Consider the following 24,203-nt stretch of genomic DNA (forward strand, 5'->3'; position numbering starts at 1 on the left):
ATTCGGGGAAATTCTACATATGTTGGGAAAAATACAGAATGTATTTTTTTTGGCAGCCAATAAGAAGAAAGTACCTGGATAAGCTGTGCCAGGAGAGCTTTGAAGTCCTCCTGCCATTCTGAAGGGATCAATAACAAATCTAGGAACAGCAAAAAGCTTTTAAAATCTAAACTTAATGTGAGAAAACTCCTAGTGTTTAGGAGTGGTGTGTAAGTGCTATCTGGAGGGTTGGCAATGCAAGTGTGGAGGAGGCTGGAGCAGGCTGAGCATCCCCAGGCACTGAATGAGACAGACAGAGGGATGAACAAAAGGGCCAGGGCTGAGCCAAGAGCAGCTGAGCCTTTTGGGGAACCCTTTGGACAAATATTGTTCAGTGCCATGTGGAAATAGCAGTGGTCTGGCTGTCAGTGCCCAGCACTGTCCTGAGCAGGGGCTGTGGTGATGGGGAAGAGTGCTTTGGATTTACAGTTCCTGACAGGTGTGTGAACCAAATACATGCAGGAAACACCAAGATGACCACAGCTCACAGCTGAAGTGCAAAAAATAGATTTATTCCAGCACCTCACTGGCTGGAGGATTCCAAAATCAAACAGAGACACATACGATGCTCATTTTATCAGGGGCAAACTGTGGCTAGGCCTGAGTCCTGTGTTACAGAAAAAAAAGGGGTTTGGGCTGCACAAATCTTCCCCAGGCTGTGTTTTACAATCTCTGAACTTCTTATCTCCCTTCCCCCTTACGAAAAGGCCGCCAGCCTGTCTGAGGAATGTTGTTATGTTTGTTAACAACACTTTGTTATCTGGGTGAGAAAGCTCTTCTAGAGCAGACAGAAAACAACACCAATTGAACACAAATACATGAATTTTCTCACACTGAGAGAAATATCTCCCAGGTGCTAGGTTGGTCTTTGAGTGAAAACCGTGTTAGAAACAACTTATTTTTCTCTCTCCTTGCCAAGCTTCCATTTTTAACCCTTTCATCCCCATGGAAGATTGGATCGAAAAATGAGATTATATCTCATTTTCAACCCTTTTTTTAACCCTTTCATTTTTAACCCTTTTTAACCCTTTCATCCCCACAGAAGATTTGATCGAAAAATAAGATTATACCTCATTTTCAAGTGAATGTTCAGAAAGCTGAAAAATAAGTGCCAAGCATGGCAAGATTAATTAGAGGCACTGTTGCTATTGTAGGACAGTGCTTAATTTCATTTTAATACAGGAATCAACGCTAAAGTAGTCTGAGCAGGAGATAGAAAGGAGAATCTCAGCATAAATTTTTGAAGTTTCCAATCCTCACAGCTGCAGAGAAGAAGAAAGTCAATGTAGAGAACATGAGACACAAAAGCAAATACCTGAAAACAAGTAGCACAACTCAAACCCTATTATTTTAAAATATAATGTATCTAAGACAATCTCTTGCTGTCAGAAGGTCTGGCACAGGAAGTTTGGTTGCTTAGGGTTATCCACCACGTGCTTAGCTGCTATTGCCTCAGCTGATGAATGTAAATCAGTCTTTTGCTTTCTGGTTACTGTAGACACATCTTTCAGACATATTTATTTCTGGATAATTCTGTATCTGTTACAGACAGGTAGGATATTTAGTGTTTGGGGAGAATTTACAGAAAGAAAACCTTGTTTCATCCTCCATAAAATCAAGCAATTAAATTTACCAAGATAACCAAACCACAGCTCTGGCAGATAACATGCCAGATATGTCTGTTTAATTACTGATCCAGCACTGTTTGTTTGTGTTGACTTCTAACTCTTTGCTCTTCATACCTTGCTAACATATTCTGGTCGTTGTCAAAAACTCCTTATGCTGAGGCTCTCCCCACCATCAATGTGTTGCAAGCTGTCTTGGAGGTGAGCTTCAAGGGTGTACTCTGACTTATAGCCTAGAGGAGGATGCTATAGTTATCTGATTCAGGATTTGATAATTAAAAGCAGGAGAAAGCACAGCAAAAATTAATAAAATGTATTTAGAAGTGAGTAGGGGATTGAATAAATCACCTGTTTACTGCAGCTGAGTAAAAATCTTCACGTCTGCATATAACGGGCACAGATTTCATCTATGAGAAATGTCCATCCTGGAAATGGCACAGTCCATAGCTGAGGGGAGGATTATTTACTGCCCTGCCTCTCCAGCTCTGAGTGCACAAGCAACACATTCTAAACAGATATGCAGATGTCTGATTGCTGATTGCTGTGTCAGATGTCTGATTGCTGTGGCTGACAGCTGACTAGCCATAAACCAGCCCCAGTTTGCAAGATGAGTTGCTCAATTAGCACAGTGCTTGTTCCTGGGCTAACAGCTCCTAAGCTTGGGCTTAGTGCCATGGCACTGTGGCTCTCCAGCTCTGCATGCAGAGGAGCAGACATGTCCATCTCTGTGTCTGCCCAGCCACTGTGTGCTTAAATAATCTCCTACCACAAATGCTGGTAACATTTTTCTGCCTTTGCCTGTTACCCTATCACACATTTTGCTTTGATCCAGAGCCCAGGCAGGTAGCTTCACATTTCCCTGCTGTGGAAGGCTGCTTTCTCAGCAGGGAAGCCTCACAGCTCCACTGTGCACATGGATTAATGATGGTTTGGGTAGGGTGTGCACGAAGGAGATATTCTCTGCAGTGGGAGCAGGGGAGTATTTTATTCAAGGTACTGGTCATTTATAGGTCAGTGTCTTAAATGAAAGTAGTAAGTGAACTGCAAACAGGAATTCCAGAGAGTGTTTAATTGGGGTGCAAGCAATTTGCGTGTAGACACATATGGACAGGGGGAAAAAGACTTTTAAGGTTTTTGTAGATGGGAAGACGGACAGCTTTCTCCATTTTGCTCACAGCATGAGCAGCACAGACAGACTCCTCCCAGCGCCCGGGCTCAGCAGCACAACCCCATGAGGCCGTGGAAGGCGCTGCCCCATCCCCGTGCTGCTCTCCGGGCGGCGGGCACGGCCACGCTCCTGCTGCTCATCACCCAGCGACTGCGGTGCTGCCGCTGGCACCCAGCTTAAAAACGAAGGACTTCACTGTCAGGCAGTCTTCATTGAAGGGGATTCAGCATTCTACAGGCTTGGAGCAATAGAAGATAACAGAGGGCTGAGAAATTCCCGGCAGCAGTAGTCACTCGTTAGTCAGGATATCCCAGCTGTGCTCTCTCCTCCTCGGGCTAAAATAAAAATAATGAGCCCTGTAAAGCATTTTGGGTCCCGGCTCTTCTGCTTCAGGTCTGCCACTTGGAGCACTCGCTGGATCCACAGCTCCCCACCTGAGGACAAAGTGGGACTGCTGGTGAGTTGTGTTTGAGCCTTTTTTTTTTTTCTTTTTTTCCTCTCATGCAAGCCTATCATCTTGGAAGAGCTTTCTCTTGCTGTTCTTTTTCATATAGAAAATATTTGTTTTCTTCTTCTTGACTAGAAGCCAGCTCTGCCCAGGAGCTCCCTCCACTCCTCAAATAAGTTTGTCTCCTTCCACTTCCTAGAAGGGAAATTTGTGCCTGAGAGGAAAGGAATGCTGACATAGCATCCTACAGAGACATGTCACAAAATCCATTTCTGTGGGGTGCCTTTTATAATCTTTGATTATAGTCCCCAGCACAAGTATTCCACCATGTGATTATAGAAGACCAACTCAATTTATTTAACTAAAAATTAAGCAGCAACTCTCTGCATTATTGTATCAACTCCCAGTGTTGGTAAATACCCAAAGCTCCTTTATCTGAATAGTGGAGTGGTAAACTGTGCTACTGTAACTATTAAGCCAATAATACTATTTCTATAAAGATTTTATTTATAAAAAACTCAAGAAATAGGCACAAAATGTACTGAATCTGTAGGAAACTAAGAACCTGTAGGAAACTAACTAAACCTAATATCTTTTAATGTGCCTTTTATGGTTTTAAATGTGTCTTGTATAAGCATCTTGGAATGGTGCATGGAATGGACTAAGATACTTTTTTTTCCAACTGCCATAGATTGCTAGTACTTTTAGTTCAAACACATAAAATAATCCTCTGTGGATTATTTTTCCTTTAGAGCCTGTCACATCTCTGGATTTATAGCTGCAGAAGTTCAATAATACCACATAATTTGCTTGGCAATGGACATATCAGTTTGGGAGCGTTTCAATTTGTTTAGCTTTATTTAACCTTATTTCTTTAATTTAGGAGACAATCATTGGATTCTCAGCATTTTCACTGGCAGTTCTTGGACCACCCGGATGGTTTCTGTGCCACCTTTCAGGCTATAAAAAGAAATAGAGAACATCCCTTCAAAATTAAGATGTAAAGGCTCCAATAAACTGTAATACTCCAAACTTGGACTCTCTTGAAAGTCCCCATTCCCACACTGTCACCCATCCCATGGGCCAGGTCCCAGGAAGCTTTTGCAGGTACTGTAGAACTGGACCTGGATGTACAATGGTGAAATGATACAAAATAGTGGCAGGTCTGCTCTGCCATCTCCTGCAGCCTTGGACCAGGCTGGATCTGCCATCAGGACCTGTGAGAAGTGGAAGAGCGAGGAGGAGGAGGACTGTAAACCTGCTCCAGTGTATTTCAGTTTGGCCATTGAAAACCACACCCATCATCCTGATTGCTGTTTGACCTTGTGTTTTAGACAGCAGAACATCCGTGTCTAGGAAACACAGGCCTGTGGTAGACTTAGAGGCACCCTACCAAACATGCTTGGGAATCCTGCCCTCCTGTGGGCAAGATTAAAGCACAATGGTGAATTATACTTGTGTGAGTCCCTGAAATACAGGAAAAAGCAGCAGGTTGGCTGATCCTCCACCATGGACCAAGCTTTGCAGTGCCTGTGCAGTCCCATTTGTGTGCCTTTCCTGGCTGCTGCTTTGGTGGTTCCCTGGTTGGTGAGGTAACAAAAATGAGTTTACTCTTTGCCTTTCATCCATGGCTTTGTCATTATTCCTGCATCCTTTCTGCACCAGCACATACAGGTACCATCAAAAGTTTAAAGTAAATAAATGGGAAAATATAGAGAGAAAAAAAATTATCATCATCTCATACTAAACCTCTGAGAATTTAGGACGATTTTCTTGAGAGTTTCTCTTTAATCTTTACATGTGTTCTTTTGGTGTGTTCCTCTTCCACCAGGATAAATGTTTTTCTGCAGGTCATGATTGTCAGGTATTTAAATTTACTTTCAGTTTTTAGATTAAGATTTTTGAGACGTTTCTCCATGATTGCTATTTGCAATCACTATGATAAATACTTTGAAGTCTAGACTAAATTTGAGAAAAGTGCAGTAAATAATACTTGTTATGCCATGTTACATGTGTTATAAAAGAATGTCTTCTAATAATTTCAAGTCTGTCTTGCAAGAAAATACAGAATATCAACCTTTTGTTATGCTCAAGTATTAGCAGAATATAATTTAAAATTCCATTAAGTAATTTGTAATATCTAATATGAAAACAGATTCCTAAAGTAGGGCTGTGAATGTGTAAGTGTTGTACTTGCTGTACTTCCAAAGTATTATTTTCAGATAAATGGCTTGAATTCCCTTCGGCCTTGTAACCATGACTGAAGTTTTCAGATGAGAATGGAAACATTCATCCTGTTTAAAGAAATACTGACTTATTTTTTTTCCGAGAAATGATAGCTTTGTCATTTAGTTGAACAGTCTGATGTGAAAGCCCAGTTGTGTATGTGGAAAGTTTCCCACAGATTTGAATGAGTGTTGGATATGTGCCTGTGTTCCTGGAATCCAGAGAAAAAGCAATGCCAGTAACTGCAAGGCACTTGGACAAGGAGTTTTGATCCTGCACACTGTGGGTGCATCCTTTGGAATAATAAGGCTATTTTGCAGAATTTTTTTGTAAAAATCAGCTTTGAACATTTCAGTGTATTTGCTTGTCCTGTATCTGATTTCATCATCCTTCTCTCACCTAGTAATGCTAAATAAATCAATAAGATATTACATTTCAGTTGTTGTACTGGTCCTCTTAAATTATGACAATGAGTAATAAGATTGCCTGGTTATAATACATACTTGGGGGATGTGAGTAAAGCACTGACAATTGTGTTTGATGAAATGAGGTAACAGATATATGGGGATGTTTATATTGAAGCAGTGAGAATTTTTAGAAACTACTTACCTTTAAGAACTACTTAAAATTTAGGTGTTCTTCGCAAATACTTTTTTTTTGGATTTTCAGTCCACTTCAAGCATTTCTTCCTAAAAGTACTAATGATTACATTTTACAGGCATTTAAAAATACTTCAGTGTTCATGTAGCTCTCTTTACTGATTGCAAATGAATCTTTAATCCTGGGACTGGAAGCTCTGGGGAATGTGGTGCATAGAAAAGCAAGATGAAAGGGAGAGAAGCCAGGTCATTGCAGGCATTGCTGTTAGTGTGGTATGAATGAGCTTATGCTCTTCATCAATTGCAAAGGTGTTTATTTATTAGTCTAAACCAGCCACAGTTCAGATAGAACTGGGCTGATAAATGCAGCCAGTAGTCCCAGGGCTCTGGCTCCAAGAGCTGCTTTTTTCCCTCAAGCTTCCTACAGCTGCCCAAGGTGTTTGGTGAAAATGGTTGGTAGGTTTGTCATTTCTCAGCAGTGACCCTGCCTGCAGCCTGCCTGGTACCACTCAGGGCTCCCTGAGTGATGCTGAGTTCTGTGTGTGGACATCAGCAGAGGCCTTTGCAAAGAAAGGCAAGAGACTCCTTCCTGTAATTCCACAGATGGGGAGCACCAAACATGAAATGCTTGCCCAAGGTAAGGCAGCAGGGTAGCAGGAGGTGGAAACAGAATTGAAGGATGGTTCCCTGCCATGCTTCTCATGGTATCTCTCCATCAATGGTTTGCATTTCTTGCAGATGCACCAAAGCTGGTTTTAAGCTGACTATAAGTAGCACAGGTAACACATATATTCCTAAGGGTAAGTGGCTGAAACCTGTTCTTCCATAGGAACACAAGGAGCAGCCATTCCAGGTAAGGCAGAAGATCTTGTATTGAACTAAACTTTGTAACATTTACATGCTTTGTGATTATGGTAATGTGCTGCAGTGTACAATTAAGCTAAAATACTCATAGTTCTGAGTAAGTGGAAGTGTCTTTCAGCCACTCTGTTGTCTCTTCTTAAGGATGGATGCTCTGGATGAGCTTACACTTAAATTAAGGGGCCCAGTAGTGTTCAGCTTATGGTCCATAAACACTCTGGGTCTGTAAAAAGTAGTTGGGGAATATTATGCAATTGTCAGGAAGCCTGAATTAGCAATAGATAGGACAATTTGTAAGGATCTGTAGATGAAAAAAATACATTCCCATGTGAAGTGCAGCAGCTTTCCTGCAGGCTGCTTCAGGAGTGTCCCAGTTCTATCAATTTAGTTCACTTTCTGTTTCCACCAAGGTTCCTGTCTCTGATAGTCCAGCTGTTGTCTCATCTTAGGCTGCTCCTAGACTCCTGTGTACAGCAAACCAATTTGGAGGAGAGACCAGACAGCTCACTGGCTTCTAGGGAGGCAGCCTTCAAATCAGGAGCAAGGTCAGTCAGCTTTAGTTGTTACTGAGCCAGGGTCTTCACCTGGGTCACAAACTTGATATAGGTGTGGTAAAACACCAAGGATGTCAGCCGTGTTGAGTGTCACATGCTTTCTCTTCCCTTCCTTGTGGAAAGTCTCACACCTTCTTTTGCTCTCTGTAACTGTTTTTTCCCAGCAGAGACATCTTACAAATGATTTCACTTGAGTGTAGAAATACTAAAGCAAAGTAAGTATCTGGTTTTCTTGATTTCTCTGTTCATTTCTTTGCCTTTGGGCCATGATGCTATGATAGGTTTAAGAAGGCAATATTTTGACACTTGTCATTCTGATTCCTAAAGCATTACTACCACTACAATGTGCTTTTATTTTAGCCATGTAGGTAGGTGGTATAGTCAATTCTGCAAAATCTGATATTAAAGATAAGAAAAAACCCCAGCTGTTTGCAGGGGAGATATAATTCAGCCAGAGTGGCGCTGATTTCCACAAACTTGGTGTGTCAGTTGTCACAAAGACTGTGCCTCTTAGAGCAGTATATCCAGTCTCTGGTTTTTTAACAGTTGTAGTGCATGCTGATCAAATTTGTGCTAATTCTTTATGCAGGTCACCATGTATTTCTCAAACTCCACTGCTATAGCAACAAATTAAGTATTTTGCTCACTTAAAGGCTAATGACATTACTCTAGAAGAGAAATTGAGGGCATTTATCAGAGATTTTACAGTGACAGATGCTGACAAATGTAATAATAAAGCAAACATCCACAGACTTAGTTGACGTAATTATCAGAATAAGAGGAAAATTACCGTTTTGTCAGTACAATAAAATAACCACGGTACTTCTTAACAACATTTCGTTTCCCCAAGATCTTAATTATTCTAAATTGGGGAAAGAAAGAACAAATATCAACATTACAATCTGGCTACTCTGTTGGAAACACAGTGCTAGCTAGCAATGAGACCCAGAGCCCTTTACTGCTCCATCTCTCACTTTAAAGCAGCCCCAGTCAGTGATGACTGAAATGAATTTGTCACATGCCAGATGGCATAACTGATATGGGTCGGTGGCTTCAGCCAAGCTTCTGGTCACATTATGATCACTTCTGCCATTACTGCCAACTTGTTCTCTATTCTATTCTAATTCTCTACCCTACTCAAATGTCTACTCTACACCTTCCTTCTCAGAATAGTTACTTTCCTGCCCTCCCACAGGAGGAAGGTTGGGTTGATATTTTTTTCTGTACGTAGTGCTGTGTGATAGTACCACCAAAGGAAGCTTTCCTTGCATTTATAAGTCTCAGCACAGAGGCTAAAATTGGATATCTTCACCTCAGAAGAAATTATTTCCCTGCACAAGAGTATACAAGCTGCCATAATATTGTGTTACTTTTGTGCAGACATGATTTTCTGTGAGCAAGACAAAGTGCTTTCCCTGCTCGCTGTCTCTTGGCTCATGCTGTTTGACCCAGGTGTCAGAGCCCCAAGGAACTGCTCCAGGATACCTGCTGTAGCCTGAGTTAAGCCTAACTGTTCAGTTTAATCCCAGATAGACTTTTTCCTCAAGCGATTATATATTTTACAATCATTCATGAGGATTAATTCTTACATAGAGCAAAGATTTAGAGACAAATTTAATTTAATATGATATAACTATTGCTGTGAAATACACTCATCTGAGCCTGAGGGACTCCATCTGCTGTTTGAATCTGACAGGGAGGAGGTTGGTCCCTATGCAGGAGCTGTTCAGGGGCTCCAGTTCCGTACCAAGACCCTTTCTTTGGCATTAGTTTTGCCTTGTAAGTATTTAGAAAGCACCATGTAGATTGAAAAATGCTGAGAGGCAGAGAACCCTGCGTCCTCCTACTTCGATTCACTCTGTGTTTGGTTTTTCTTATTGCAATTACCCTTGGCTCCCTCCATGCCACAGCCTTCAACTCAGATAGGCTTGTAGAGACTTAAGGAAGAATTTGAGATGTTTCAAACTTGTCCCCTCCTCTACTGCAGTTTTTAATATTCCCATCATAATGCAGTTATTGGTAATCTCCTGCCAAAAGTTTAAAAAAATTGAGGTATTGGCTTAAAAGAAATGAAATTGGATGTTAGCTGTTTTTGTTTTGTGTTTTGATAAAACTTAGGTCCTTGCCTCTCATTCAGGCATTGAAATCCTCATTTGTTTCAAACATTCTTTATATTGCATTGGAGTCTTTGACTATGTCAGGCAAGGACTAGTTTTTATTTAAAATGCAAATAGAGACCCATGTAATTACATGACTCAGGAAGCTGAGCCTTTAAGGAAAACACCATGAGAATGTTTGAAGTGTTGGTAACAGTGAATATGTCTGGATAGAGATGTGCAGCTATATATCTGTGTAAACTGATAGAATGATTTATTTTTATACATGCATCAATTCACTTCAATTTATGAACAGTTTAATAAATTTCCTGTAGCGATTCAAGGTAGGAAGGCTTAGGATTTGTATTTTCCAGAAAGGATTACCTTTCTAAAAGTAGATTTGTTAATGCATGGAGATTTTTAAAAAAAGGAACAACAGAAGATGTTGTGTCTTTTTGGAGCTGAATACTTGAAAATGTAATTCAAAGTGACAATAGTCACATAAATAGTGACTTCTGCTCTTGATTACTTCTTTTCTCCTTACACAGAATTGATTTATGCCTGAATTATGTTGTAACTACAATACACACTCTTAGGTGGGCAAAACTTAATTAAAAGGCAGCACAATTCACAGAAACAATATGCTCCAAATCTCTTCCACCTTATCTACCTTATCCTGCAAAAGCCATATTTCAAAACAACCAGACATACACAAGTCCATGGGACATGATAGGATGCACTCACGAGTGCTGAGGGAGTTGGCCAATGACACTGTAAGACTCATTTTTATTATCTTTTAAAAAGGTCAAAGCAACTTGGAGAGTCCTGAGAAATAGAAGAAAGCAAGAGTCACTTCTATTTTCAAGAAGGACAAGCAGGAGTATCTGGGAAATTATAGGTCATTTATCTTCACCTTGATCCATGGGAAAATGATGGAGCAAATAATCCTGTAAAGCAGTTCCAAATACATTAAGGACAGGAAGGTTATTTGAAGTAGTCAGTGTGCATTTGCAAAGAGAAAACCATGCCTGACCGACTTGATAGCCTTCTGCAACAAAATTACTAACTCAGTGTAGGAGGAGAAAGCAGAGAAAGTTTATCTTTAGCAAGACTTTCGTCAATGCTTCCCCATTACATCAGCAAAGAAAAAGTAATGAAATATGGACTAGGCAAGTTGTCAATGATGTGAATTGAAAAGTGGCCAAACAAACTGCCAGGCTCAGAGGGTTGTGCTCAGGGGCAAAAAATGCAGCTGGAAACCAGTGCTGCCCTGTAGGGGTCAGCTCTGGGCCAGTCAGTGCTGGTTCTTGTCTCTGCCCATGACCCAGATAATGGGACACCCTCTGCAGATGGTGCAAAACTGGGAGAAGCACCTGGTACACCAGCAGCTGAAGGCTGTGGTGCCATTCAAGTGTGTCTTGAGAGCTTGGAGATGTGGGCCAACAGGAGTCTCATGAAGCTCAACAGGTGAAAATCCAAGTCATGCACATCAGAGGGAATAACTAAGCAGCAGTACAGACTGGGGCTGAGCAGCTGAAAAGCAGCTCTGCAAAGAGTGACATGGGGGTCCTGGTAGACACCAAGCTGACTGTGAGCCAGCAATGAGCCTGCCTGGCAAGAAGGCCAACAGGATCCTGGGCTGCAGGTCAAGGGAGGTGTTTATACTGCTCTACTTGGCACTGGTTAGACCTGACTGGAGTTCTGGGTCTGGTTCTGGACTTACCAGTACAAGAAGGACATGAATATACTGGAGTTAGTTGAGGGGAGGGCTAAGTGATGAAGAGACTGGAGCACCTGTCATATAAAAGGATGCTGAGAGAACTGGGACTGCTTAGCACCAAAGTCAAAAGGTTTGGTGTGAGGAGTGGGTCTTGTCAGTGTGTACAGATACCTTAGGAGAAGGACCAAGAAGATGGAACCACACTTTTCTCAGTGGAGCTCAGTGACAGGACCACAGGCAATTGGCACAAACTGAAATACAAGAATTTCCACTTAAACAGAAGAAAAAGCTCTCTACTGTGAGGATGGTCAAACCTTTGAACAAGTTGCTTAGAGAAGTTGTGGGGTCAAAGATTTGAAACCTGGCTGGACATGGCTCTCAGCAATTTGCTCTAGCTGACCTTGCTTTGAGCAGGGAAATTGGAATAGGCAAGCTCTCCACACAATCTTTCCAACCTCAAAGATTCCATGATTCTGTGAAATTTCTGTTCATGAACCCAGAAAATAGCATTTATTCTTTCAGTTTTCATCAGTTGGTATGTAAATTTTCCACTCCCCATTCATTTAATGTTAAAAATATATTCTTTCATTAATGATTTGTGGGCTTTAAGATGCCTGCAGCTTTTATGTGTTCTCTTAACTGAGGGTGTGCAGAGGCAAAAACCATATAGACATAAACCTTAGCTGCTTAAAATGGTTTCCAGTGGAGCACTGTACCCATTTTGTTTGGCATATTCATGAGTATCTTGCTGAGAAACCATGACTTTGGTTTAGCCCAGACACTTGAGAAATTAATTCCCAGAGTACCAAGTTTCTATAGTTGCTCCTTAATGACATTTGTTCACAATATAAAGTGTGAGTCTCTATACTTGAATTAACAAGCTAGGCAAGTATTAAATTGTTTGACTGAACAACAGACTACTTGTATAGGATTTATTTAGGGCTTAGACATTGTTTAGACAATGCAGAAGGACTCATAAGCAATAAATTGTTTACCATGTACCTGAACTACATGCTGTACTATGTAGGACCTTGTTCAGTAAATGAAGGCATAGCTGCCATTTTCAGACACTTAAACCAAAGAAGAAATTTTATATGAGAAATGGAATTAATATTTTCTCAGTGTACTCCTGCTTTATCAAACTGAGTGTTTTTAATAAGCTCACCACTCTGGTACATGAACACTTGGTATAATTTAAAGATACTTATGGAAGCTCAGTTCCCCTCAGTGCAGAGAGTTCCCTATTGTAATGAGCAATAAAGCAGTTCAGATTGATTTGTTGCATCAACAGACAGAAATTCAAAGATGAAACCTGTCTTCAATATCTTATTTCAATGAAGTCTGAAAGCCATTTGTCTGTATATTCATCACTCCATGTCGTGAGACATAGAGCTGGGGGAAGCAGGTTTGTAGCACCACATGAGCTCTCTGGTCTAAATAACTCTCTAAATAACTTCATTAAATAACTCTCTTCACTAGATAAAGCTTCTAATAAAAGAAAAAAATTAAATATTTACTCTCAAATATTTGAATGTAAAAGAGAAAACAGTGGTATAAATTGGCTTCTCTCTGTCTTTGGGGCTCACAAGCAGCAGGGAGTGTGGAAAGAATTATGGCCTCCAGTAAGAGCTCTGTTTTGTACCTGATTAAGTGGTGCTGAAGAATATTGCCCATGCAGTATTTTTAGAAAATTTCTTTCAGGAAAAAAGCAAACCAGTTAAATGCCAGTGAACAGCATCTGCCCCTTCATTGTGCTTCATGGCACTGAATGTGCATTGTCCCAAATCAGGGCAGCAGTATTTTGGAGGCACTGCCTTGTGTGATGAATAACAAAACATACCTATTTTCCTCCACCTCCACAGCACAATTCTCAAGACTCCCATGCCCTGGCTGATGAAATACTGCTGCTTCCACATAGCTTTTTCAGAGGTGGGAGGATCTGAAAAACTGGTATGGAAAGTTTCAGAGGAGAAACTCATAGCTCGCCGTTAATTTCTGACACGTAAGGTCAAGTCAGGACGCTGGGGAAGCTGACAGGACGCACAGCAGTGAAATAATTTCTCTTGGAGCAAATGAGTTTTATTGTTATTACTGTATATTCCCACCACAACTGGACAAAGATCTTTTCATCTGACCATCGTCCTGGGGCAGTCACCATGGCTGGGATCTGCTGATGGAGGGGGCGCAGTCGGGCTGAGCTCAGCCCTTGTCTCCGCGGGAAGCGCTTGGCGGTCCCGAGGCGCTCGGGGCACGGTGGGACCAGGTGGGGAGAGCCGGCCCAGAGGCACCTGGCCCAGAGCCCGCCCGCCCGCCCGCCCGGGTGCAGCTGGAGCCCGGGGGCCGAGGGGAGAAGGACGCAAGGGAACAACAACGGTGCTGTTCCATGTCAGAGATCACAGGGATGCACAGCACAGCTCCCGGCAGTGCCACCACCGCTGTCCTCGCTCAGCGCCAGCCCCACCGCAGCCCCGAGGGCACCGCCAGCCCCTCCGCAGCCCCGGCCACCCTGGCGGCCCCGGGGGCACCGCCGGAGCTTAGCAAGGTCTTCCGGCTCGGCAGCTCCCAACTCGGCGTTGTGACAAGCTCGGCGGGGCCACAGTCCCGCTGAGCAGGTGCCCCGGGACAGCCCCGGGTCCAGCCGGTCTCCCTCTCCCCATCGCATCCCAAATCCCCCGTTCCCCGTCCCGTCTCCCACGCCGTCCCCCCTGAGGATGCTGTTTGCCGCGGCCGCCAGGCGCGCTGCCCCTTTAAGCGCGCTCCCGCCCGGTCCCGCCCGCCCGCCGCTCCCCGGCCCGCAGCCCTGCGGCACCGGCAGCGGCACCGGCACGGGCACCGGCAGCTCCATCGCGGCCGGGGGCCGGCGCTCCGCGGCGCCCAGGGACAGAGCGGGGCGGCAGCATGTCCACCAAGGCGGAGCAGTGTGAGTGGGGCCGGGCGGGCGCCGGGCCGGGGTCTGTCCGAGGGGAGGGGAGCGGGGCCGGGGGCGCCGTCCCGCCGATGGCGCTACCCCGCCGCCGCCGCCGCCCGCCCGCCGCCCCGGCGGGGCAGCGCTGCCCGGGCTCTTCCTGCCGCGGTCTGCGGCGGCCGCCGGCGGGCGGTGCAGGGGGAGGGGGCTGCCGGCGTTCTGGCTCTTTCTGTCGGAGCCGGTGCTGGTGGCCGCAGCCCCCGGAGCTCCTCGCTGTTCGGGCGGCCAGCTCGGGGCGGCGAAGGCAGCGCCGGGGAGCCGACGGGAAAATGCGGGATCGGGGGGGACAGTTGGAATTGAGGCCGCCGGCTTCGCCCCCCGCCCCACGGCGGGAGCGGTCCAGCCTGCCCCGTGTGCCGGCGCTGCGCCGCGTCCCGAAGGATGCAGCCACCTGCGAGAGCAGAGGTGACGCACGCCTTGCCACCCTGCAGGTGGTCTTGCAGTGAGATGGAGCGAGAAGAGCCGTGCTGCCCTTCTTGCCCGGGCCGCTCACCTTTCACCGGGTGAATGTCGGCCGGGGGTTTGTGTGTTGCCTACAGGCCGCTTGCCACAGTGCCCGCGCCCAGCAGGGTCCCCCAGGTGCTGGCATCCCCTGCCCGCGGCCAGCCTGCCTCTGCCTGGTCACGGCTGCTGTAACCACCATGTTGGCTAGAGCTGATCAGAGCACGAGTAGATGACATGGTGGTTGGTACCTGCATCTGGCTGTGGAAGTGCTCCCCACTGTTGTTGCTCGTGACACCTGGTGTGTCTGCAAGAGCCCTGATGTGATGCTGAAAATATTGGGGTACTTGAGCTTGTCACCCATGTCAAAGCTACTTTCTTGCCTGATACAGTGTCATGGTTATGAACAGGCAGTCTGTGACCAGGAGGTTGGATTGATGTTTGTCACAATGACGTGATGTGATTTGACACTTTGCGTGCTGAGACTTGCTCTCTTCTTCCTCCAGGTCACTGAGAAGGATCCTTGTGTTTATATATGCCTATGCTGAACCCCTCTAACAAAAAGAATAACTGTATTTTTTTTCTATTAGGGTTTACTGCTTATTTATGGTGATGAATGAGCTTGCTTTAAAAATATTATGCAGATGTTAATTTATTGCTGTAAAGATGCAGTTCTAGCCTCATAATTAGAGACACAATATTCAGATTGTGCAGAAGCCCTGAATTGTGCAATATTTGGATCTGTACCCTTCTGTTGTTGCTGCCTTCCCCACCTTGCACCTGAGTTTTGTAATTGTTCCTTCTTTCCTGTGATACTTATACATTAATTACACTTCCTTCACACTGTCATGTGGAAGAATTTGTGCTACTTTTTGTCCTAGCACCGGCTATGGCATTTTTTTCCTTTTCTGTTCTGTCTTCTCTCTTCCTCTGTTCCTAAGGCTTTTGGTCTGCTCTGTTTGAGCTCCTCTTACATATTTTATCCTTGGCTGTTCTTTTCTTTTCATCCCTTTGTACTTTTCAAGACACTGCATCCAGGCCTGCCATGTCCCTGTTGCTCTCTATTTCAAGAATTACTTAGGCTCCAAATTTCAGATCTTTCTGCCTTCTAATGTTCCTTTTCATGACACTCCAGGAAGAGTATTTGGTTAATGGACATATCCTGTGCATTCTAACCTGCTGAATGTATTTTTTTTACCAAGGCTGCTTCCCTGACTAGTTCTTATGGCATTACCAAATGTCTTTGTCTCTACATAACTTCAAGATTCCCTCACCAGCAATTTTTGAGTAATGGACTCTGACAAGGATGTGTTGGTGTGCATACATCACTACCAGTCAAACTTTCAAACCCCAGCTGTCGCTGTTGTTGCTTCTGCCCTCAGTGAGTGACAGGCAAGAACCAGAATGTCTTGGGAAGGACTCAAGTTCCAAGTCATAATGAATCTCAGTTTACCAAGAACATCAGTGAAACACTGCAACTGAGGAATCACTGGTTGGAACAGAAGATGTGCTGGTCTAAACATGAATCCCACAGCTCTTGAGCAGGTTCTATGAACAACAGGTAAAATGGTGCCAGTCTGGAGGTTGGCTGGAGAAGCTGCTCTTTTTTGTGACCACACACATGTATTGCCTACCAGATATATCAACAGTGAGTTTGATCATTGGACTCTTTGCAGCATGCCTAAGGTGTTCTGTTGTAGTCAAAGAAAATGAATTGTTTATCACCTTAAAAAGCAGTAAGTGGTGTTTAGTTGTGGTAAGTAATGTCCTGGGAATGCCTGATGCCTGCTCTGTTCCCCTCCAGGACAGTGGAGCAAGCAAGGCCATCTTTGAGGACTCCTAATGGTTTCACTCTCGGTTCAGTCAGTGCTGACACAGGGGCTGAGGAGTTTAGGGAAGTCTGTGTAGATGCTGGAGAGAAACCCATTTGTTTTTTGTGATGACCCTATGAGAATGCCCAAGTGCTTCCACAGGGTGACACCACTTTTTGAAGTGTGAACTCAGAAAGTTGGGTCATTCACGCACTTGCTGTAGCTTGAAAGCTGGCAAAGTTTTTGCTCTGGGGCTTTCCTTTAGAAGTTTCTTTGTGTTCTGGGAGGCTGTGCTGAAATGGACAGAGTTTTGGGAAACAGAACTGGGAAGTGAGGCTGAAATCTGTAGCCTAAAGCTAATGTTTATATTTAGGCTTTATAAATAAGTTTTCTCTTTTGATATTTCGCCTGATACAATTGCACAACAATGCCAATCAATAAAAATGGATTTCCATCTTTATTAAAAAAAAGCAGTTCTAAGTGATTCTAGATACCCTATGCCCTTTATTGAAAGTTAATAACTGTAGGGAGCACATAGCTCTCTGAAGTACATCTAGATCTGAATTCTGTAATAATCTTTGGTGTTTTGTTAGTCCATTTAATTTACAGATATCTGACAGCAAACCATGGCAGCCACAGTAATCTGTGCACCTTGCTGTGCATTGTTCTTAGCTGGGTACTGCCTTGCTCAGTCTGTGTCCTTTACAAGCATACTTGGTTTCATACTTTATTTTTCCCCCAACCAGAGAAAGTAACATCACAAAATACATTTATGAAGTCATTGCTTTCTTAATCTAGAAACTGAACTAGATTAGTTTTATGACAGTTAAAATCAATGTCTACCTTTTAAATAATCTGATGAGATGGCCCGCAAATCTGGGACTAAAACTGAGATTAGTGGGCAGAAAGAATGAGGTGTGAGATGAGGAGGGGAAAACAGCCTTGCACTGCTCAAGTCAGCCTCTGTAATGTGGATGAAGCACATCCTGCCCAGATGTTCCCAGCCCAGTGGTTTGGGGGCTGTCAGGAAGCAGTTATGGCTGCTCTCACACAGGATAAGCTCCTGCAGAGCACAGGTCGTGTGCCACAGGTCTGCGTGGTGGCAATGTGAGCCTGTGTGACAAAATCCTGTTTTCAGTTGACTGAGGAAGAGGGGAAAAAGTCATGATTGCTTTTAGTTATTCATTAATTGTGAAGTAAAAGACTTAAAGATGAGGAAATTTAATTAAAGATGCTTATGCATTTTTATGTGTTGCTTTTGCATATGCATTATGACAGTGTCTGTGGTTGCATTTTTGCTTGCTGGTTTCACAAAGACCCCAGCCCTTCAGTCACATGATGGGCTTTCTCCTTGTGATGTAGCCAGGTAATATCATGAGGGAGGCTTTTGTCTGTAGAAGCTTCACTCGCTGCAGGAACTGGGGAATGCCCTCCTTACAGCAGGAAATGAGTTAAAGAATGACCTTGGTTGGGTGCTGCAAGATTGGATTTCTTGTCATGCATTCAAGAAAACAGTTTTCTTTATTTGATGATTATTTGAGTGTTCCTCATTTTATGGATAATTGACTTGAAATTGTCAAACCTCATTTGTAGTGTGGCTGACCATTCAAGGAATCTCTTATTTTCTGGATGTGAAAGTCCAGTGTGTACTGTTCCCTATACTGGCAAAAGGGCTCTCACTATCTCCAGCTGAGCCTCCAACAATATTTGCAGACACTTTGCTTTTGGTGCCTGTCCATCAGTCTTTTTCTGCAATACGGATACAATGTCACCCATTCTCATTCAATTTGCCAGTGTCACAGGAAAAAATCAGCTGAACAGTTAATGAATTTTCTAACTCAGCAGTGAGAGGCATAGCAATGTCTCCCAGGTAGTTACTACCTTTCTGTTCAGTGGTGGACTTAATGGTATTCATTCCTTAACAAAAGCCATTTGACCATGAGAATAAATCCAAGTATTGACTGATTACTTGTTTAGGAAGCATGATTTATCTTCCACACTGAAGGAACCCTGTAGGGGAGCAAGATATATCTTGGTCTAGTGACAGGCTGATATAATCTGTATGTTTTAAGGGCTGAAAGAACTCAGAAGCATCTCCCCTTTTAAGTGCCTGTTACAGTCTTGGTGCACTTTTAACAGGATGGAGGGTTCCCAGGCAGCTGTGCTTTCCTGAGGCTGTGTCTGCAGTGCAGCATAGCTGAGCAGCCCTCTGTCCCAGCCAGTGCACTCTCTCTCAGCAGAGTTGGTTCATCTGAGTGGAGCAAGAAGAGTTGTGTGTCTGTAGGTGTCCCTACATGAGACTGCTTGTGCTGTATAGGCAATGTAAGGCAGTGCAACTAGGAGGGGTAATAACCTTTTTTCCCAAACCTGAACAAGGATTCCTATTAGAAAATAAACCCACTGTTACTTGTAATACAACAAAAATTGGTTTCAGTGGAGGTGTACAGCTGCTACTGCTCTTTGAAATCCCCTTATCTGCTTGATCACACTTCCTAAGACAAATAAACAGCAGAAACTTCACTCTTTTCATATCTTTAGTTCATTGCATAAAGTAAATGTATGGCCCAGTAAATCACCTAAGGTCTTTCTGTCTTAGCTTATATCTCTGCTTTGTCTGTAGAAATACTTATCTGTCTCACATGAACCTCCTGTGATCCAATGACTCATTCATTATAAATGACTCTTGAGATGCTTGGAGACATGGAAGAAGTGCAGAGTGGCAATATATATTTTTTAATTTGCTAACAGTAAGTTTGCCTAATACAGATACAGAAATTCACTTCCATGTGAATTTTACAATTTATTCAGTCAGAACAGAAGGAACAGAGAGATTTTTTTGAGTTTAATACTTAAAAAAATATGGAAGAAACAGACATGTTTCTGTCGAAGTCTGCAGAAAGCCTAAATGAAAGTTTTTGTGTTTGTCTTTTTGTCTTTTATGTAGTTGCTTCCAAAATCCGTTACCTTCAAGAATACCACAACCGGGTTCTCCACAACATTTACCCTGTGCCCTCTGGAACTGACATTGCAAATACTCTGAAATACTTTTCTCAGACGTTATTGAGGTAAGTTCTGACTAATGCTCTTGAAGAAAAAAGAGCTAAAGAATTGTAGGGAATATCAATTGGCTTTGAATTGGTTGCCAGATTTAATGGGTCAATGGTCAGCCAAAAAGAGTCAGAGCACAATTTAAGAAAAACATGGTATGAACAAATCTCTTCAGTGGCTGTTGCCCAATTTGCCCAGTTAAGCCCCCTTACTGAGTGGCTGATTCTAGAATAAACTTGGTTGATTATGCATTTGCTTGGTCCTAACACTTAGCTGAACGCACAAACATGCTGAACTTGTGAAGAAAGGAGTTTGTGACCTGTCGAGTTTTAGATGTGTATAATCATGGCCTCCTTGACAGTCCTGGTGCCTCAGAATCCCAGAGTGGAGCCAGAGGAGCAAGCAGAACAAGCTTCTCACTGTGTTCAGCTCTTCTGGGTTCTGGTTCAGTCCCTTAGAGCAGCAGGAGCAGACACAAAGTTTGTGTGCAGATCTGGATTTGGATGGTAACAACACATCAGGATTGTTCTGATCCAACATTTTTGATGTAGTCTAATGTTTAGTAATAATATATAGTGCTAAATACCACATGAATAGAGACTACATTATAAATAGGAAATACTATTCTTGTCTTCCAAAAAAAAATAATAGGAAAAAAATGTGAGACTTTATTAGGAATAATGTACATTCCACAGTGCTGCCTAGTGGATTCATGTTTCCACATTGTTTTTAAAATGGCTGTTGACCATGAATAGGGGATTTTTATCTGCTGGTTTTGGCTGGTACTAGTTTTCACATCCAGAAAAATGCAGTACAAATTGCATTTCTATGCATAGCTTCCTGATTTATACCTGGAAAGATTGTCCCTGCTGTCAAAGTGTAGTTTGGAAATAAAGCTAATTGCCTTATTTGAGGAGGAAACATTAACAGAATACAATTTACCCATATATTTGTACATATACTCCTATGATGTATACAAATTGAGAAGCAAGAATTTAAACTTGAGAGAATTACAACAGTTCATTCTAACATTTAAAGAGCCTGTGATACATCAAAATTTTCTTGTCCCTGTTTAAAAGGAGAGACACATAGACAGAAATAATTTTTAGTAGAATGTCTGTTCACAGCAAACTTGAAACCTCCTGTTTACTTTTGAAATTTCAAGTGCAAAACTGTTTGTTTCCCTTCTCATTTAGACTGTTGAGGAAACTTACAGCACCCAGTAGGACTTTTTTTGAAGGTTAATAAATTAAATTTTGTTTCATTGTATTGAGCAGTGGGAAAAATGTTCAAAGAGTCACAAAAGATAATTCTGAAATGTATCTCTGTTCCCACATCAGGCTGTTATGATGGACTATTTGTACAACACACACTTAAATTGCATTTAAGTAAGATTATTTATGACAAGACAGCTTTTGCTTAAATACTTTGAGCCTTTAAGCTGTTAAAGCTAGAAAGTTGGACTTGATTCTGAACATTCTCTCTTTTAGCTGTGACCAAGTGCTATAATGAGATATGTTTCTTTTTGGTCAGAAGTTCATTGGGTCAGGATAGAGTTAGAATGATCTGCTTAAAGAAAGCATCTTTCTACCACTCTGTGGTCTTCTTGTATAATGTACAGCTGACCTGTCCTGTTGATAAATTCTTCACACTCCTGGAGCAGTGATGTTCCTGGGCTTACTGAAAAAGCTTTGTACCTAGCAACTATGAGAGCAGATCAGAAATCAGGGCAGCAATTGCACAATTTAGCAACTCCATTTGTTTTATTTCATATTCAAAATGGGACTGAACCAAAATCCTTTTGTTGATGATGCTGAACCCCGTAGGGCAGAAGTGATACTCATATCTGATACACAAATGGCTTTGTCCTTCATGATCTGGGATCTGATTAGCCCCAGAACTAAAAGGGTATGAGAAATTAATGTCAGGGCTTGGATCTAAATTTAAGTGGTCTGGGTTCTGATACTCAGGCAAGGTCAAATTCACATTCTAAACCCCTGTAACTGGGGAGTTTGAACTGTGGGTCAAAGGCTGAGTGCTATGGTTGAACCAGTGTAAGTTTATACACTTGCTGATACTAAGAAAGAAGATGGATAAAAAAGCAAAACAACACACCCTGTATTTAGTGTGGCAGATGGAAAGAAGGAAACTCCCACCCACTGTGTGCAGATCTCTGGAAGATTTACCCTAAAACTAAACAGACTGGTTAAAAACCTTTCTGAAGAGCGTGTTCAAAAATTTATTTGAATATTTTGCATGCTGAGTCTCTTTTCTGCCTCCTACACTGAGACTCCATTGTACAAGGTTTAACATCAGTAATAGAAGTACATGGTGGAGAATAATCTTTCTGGCTTAACACAGAGCATGTGCAATGAATTTGTGCTGTTAGGGACAAACAATTATTGGTGAACATGTATAGTCATAGAAATAATGAAGGAATAGTCAGATAAATTCCACATAATGATTGGGTTTTACAGAAGCAGATTTTACTGTTTATTACACTTTTACCTTTCCCTGTTATGGACACGCTGACTGTGTTCTTTTCAGTGGGATGTGCCCACTGTTTTGAATCACATTCATTTGTGCTGTCATTTTGCTGGCTAAAGATGGATTGCACAAGAGATTAATTTGCTCCTTTGCTCTGTATGCAACCTCCATAAATTACAAGCTCAGGGGTGGGGGGAACAGATGTGGAATGACTGAAAAAAAACCTCCTTATTTCTATAACAAACATCACATAAAATCACCATACACAATGCATAGCACATTGATTCATTTAATTCTTCTTTAGTTTTCTCTTTGGGAAAAGCATTTCTTTACATTACAGCATGAATTTGTTTCATGCCCTACTCATTTTCAGTGATTTCTCCCTCATTTGAGGAATGATCTAAGGCTTAATAAACATCCTGCAGAAAAGCTTGTTCTTTCATATTTTCCTGAAGAAAATTCTCCATATGTATTTCTAAGGAAAATACTTTCTGTGAGGCATAGTTATAAATGCCATGGTGGCTAATTAATGGTCATTGTGCTGCCTTGGTGAGATGTAATTCACTTGTAGGCATTTTAGGAAGCCTGTCCAAGAGGGCAGTAATTGTGGCATAGATTTGCAGCAAAGATATACACATCTTGAAACAAGCCTTGGTAGCTTTGCCCCTTATTGCAGAGCAAGTTCAGTATGGAGTAAGTTCAGTATGGAGTTGTGATTTGCAGATATTCCAAATTCTCAGTACTTGGTTTGAATTGAACCAGAAGCAAATTACTTTTGTATCTTGGTCCTTAGGGACTTCCTAGATTTTCAATTTTGACTCCTCTGTTTATTGCCTTTTGAAAACATAGGTCAGGCAAGAGCCTGGACATAAAATTTTGGGGTTTTTTAAATTTGTTTTTTAATAAATTTGGTGTGGTTCCATCTGGAATTGAGATCTAGTGTTATTGCTGTTAAACTAAAGGATGCCCTGATCAAGATAAAATAAGTGTGCTTTGGCATCTAATCCAGAGATGGGCCTGCAGCTCAGTGTAAAAAGAAAGGATTAATATCCTTTCTGGAAAAAAGTGCACAAGGAGTGATGTTTTGGCAAGTAAAGAGATGGGTAATTGGTATTATCTGTTGGTAGACAAGAAAGGAATACAGTGTAGTACCTTCATATCTCTAAACATAAGCTATAAAATATGGCAAATGAACATCAAGCAAATTAGAAGGAATCAGCACTCTGATAATTCATTTTTAAAGTCATACTAGATCTTAGGTGATGTTCTGATAAAAGCATGACAGTGATCATGTTTCTCTTACTGGACATTGGGTAACAGAAACCAAAATCATCTGCCAAATATGTGAGGCACAATAAAAAAAAAGAAAAAAAAGTAATTTTATAAGACAGACTGTGTCTGTCATCTCTGACTGCAAGGGTGATGTGATAGTAGCCAAGTAGCCATGTCATAGTAGCCACTTGGCAAATAATTGTTTTTGTAAAAGTGTTTTTTATATATGGCAAATGAATGACACCTTCTCTTAGAAGCACCTTAGCAAGAGTTTGGCTTACTTGTGTAAATTGCTGAATTAACTGGGGGGTAAGATTTGCTGAGGTGATTATATGGTAGGGATTTCTGGACTGTTACAGAGAAGAGAGGTTTCCAGAAGTGCTCTCTCTTGATATAATTCTGCTCTACATGAGTCAGTGGAAATCTTAGTGCTATTGGCTTGTCTTTTATAAGTCTAACACTGACTGTGGGAACAGAGTTAAACCAACAGCAGCTGCTTTTGGAAATCCCAATGACTGAGAGGTGCAAAAAGGTGCTTAAAAAGGAAAAAAAAAGCATTGTGTGTGGGTTAATATATTTAAAAGGTGTATTATATTTTATAGGCACATATGGAGATTATGAACTAACCCTATAATTGCTTGATAACTAAAATATAACACTGCTTAAGTGAGAATTTATTTCTATTTAAAATAGTGGGGTTTATTTTTCAAATAAATTAGATTACCATGTTTACGACCATGTTTGCAACATTTTTAAAACTACATAACAAGCTGGTTGACGTATAGCCTCTATTTTGATTCCCACTAAATTATTTTTATTTTTTGAAATTATCTCTCCTTTAGT

At 42.1% G+C, this 24,203-nt stretch overlaps 1 protein-coding gene and 1 long non-coding RNA gene across 7 annotated transcripts in view; both read left to right on the forward strand.

Moving 5' to 3' along the window:
• The first annotated feature begins 2,357 nt into the window (after positions 1 to 2,357).
• On the forward strand, positions 2,358 to 5,944 carry LOC143694407 (uncharacterized). The gene is made up of 2 exons (XR_013182872.1): positions 2,358 to 3,289; positions 4,164 to 5,944. It is a non-coding gene; the product is annotated as an uncharacterized LOC143694407 (long non-coding RNA).
• Positions 5,945 to 14,105: 8,161 nt separating this feature from the next.
• Positions 14,106 to 24,203, forward strand: part of UNC79 (unc-79 subunit of NALCN channel complex) — a 109,489-nt gene continuing 99,391 nt past the window's right edge. For all 6 annotated transcript variants that reach the window (XR_013182873.1, XM_077180640.1, XM_077180641.1 and 3 more), the window contains exons 1-2: positions 14,106 to 14,256; positions 19,498 to 19,618. Coding sequence is in view for 5 of the 6 variants with exons in the window: in XM_077180640.1 (XP_077036755.1) it covers positions 14,235 to 14,256; positions 19,498 to 19,618 (143 nt within the window). In the remaining variant the exon portion in view is untranslated. The remainder of the gene's footprint in view (positions 14,257 to 19,497; positions 19,619 to 24,203) is intronic.

The sequence above is a fragment of the Agelaius phoeniceus genome, chromosome 6 (genome assembly GCF_051311805.1).
Source record: "Agelaius phoeniceus isolate bAgePho1 chromosome 6, bAgePho1.hap1, whole genome shotgun sequence".
Taxonomy (NCBI): Eukaryota; Metazoa; Chordata; class Aves; order Passeriformes; family Icteridae; genus Agelaius; species Agelaius phoeniceus.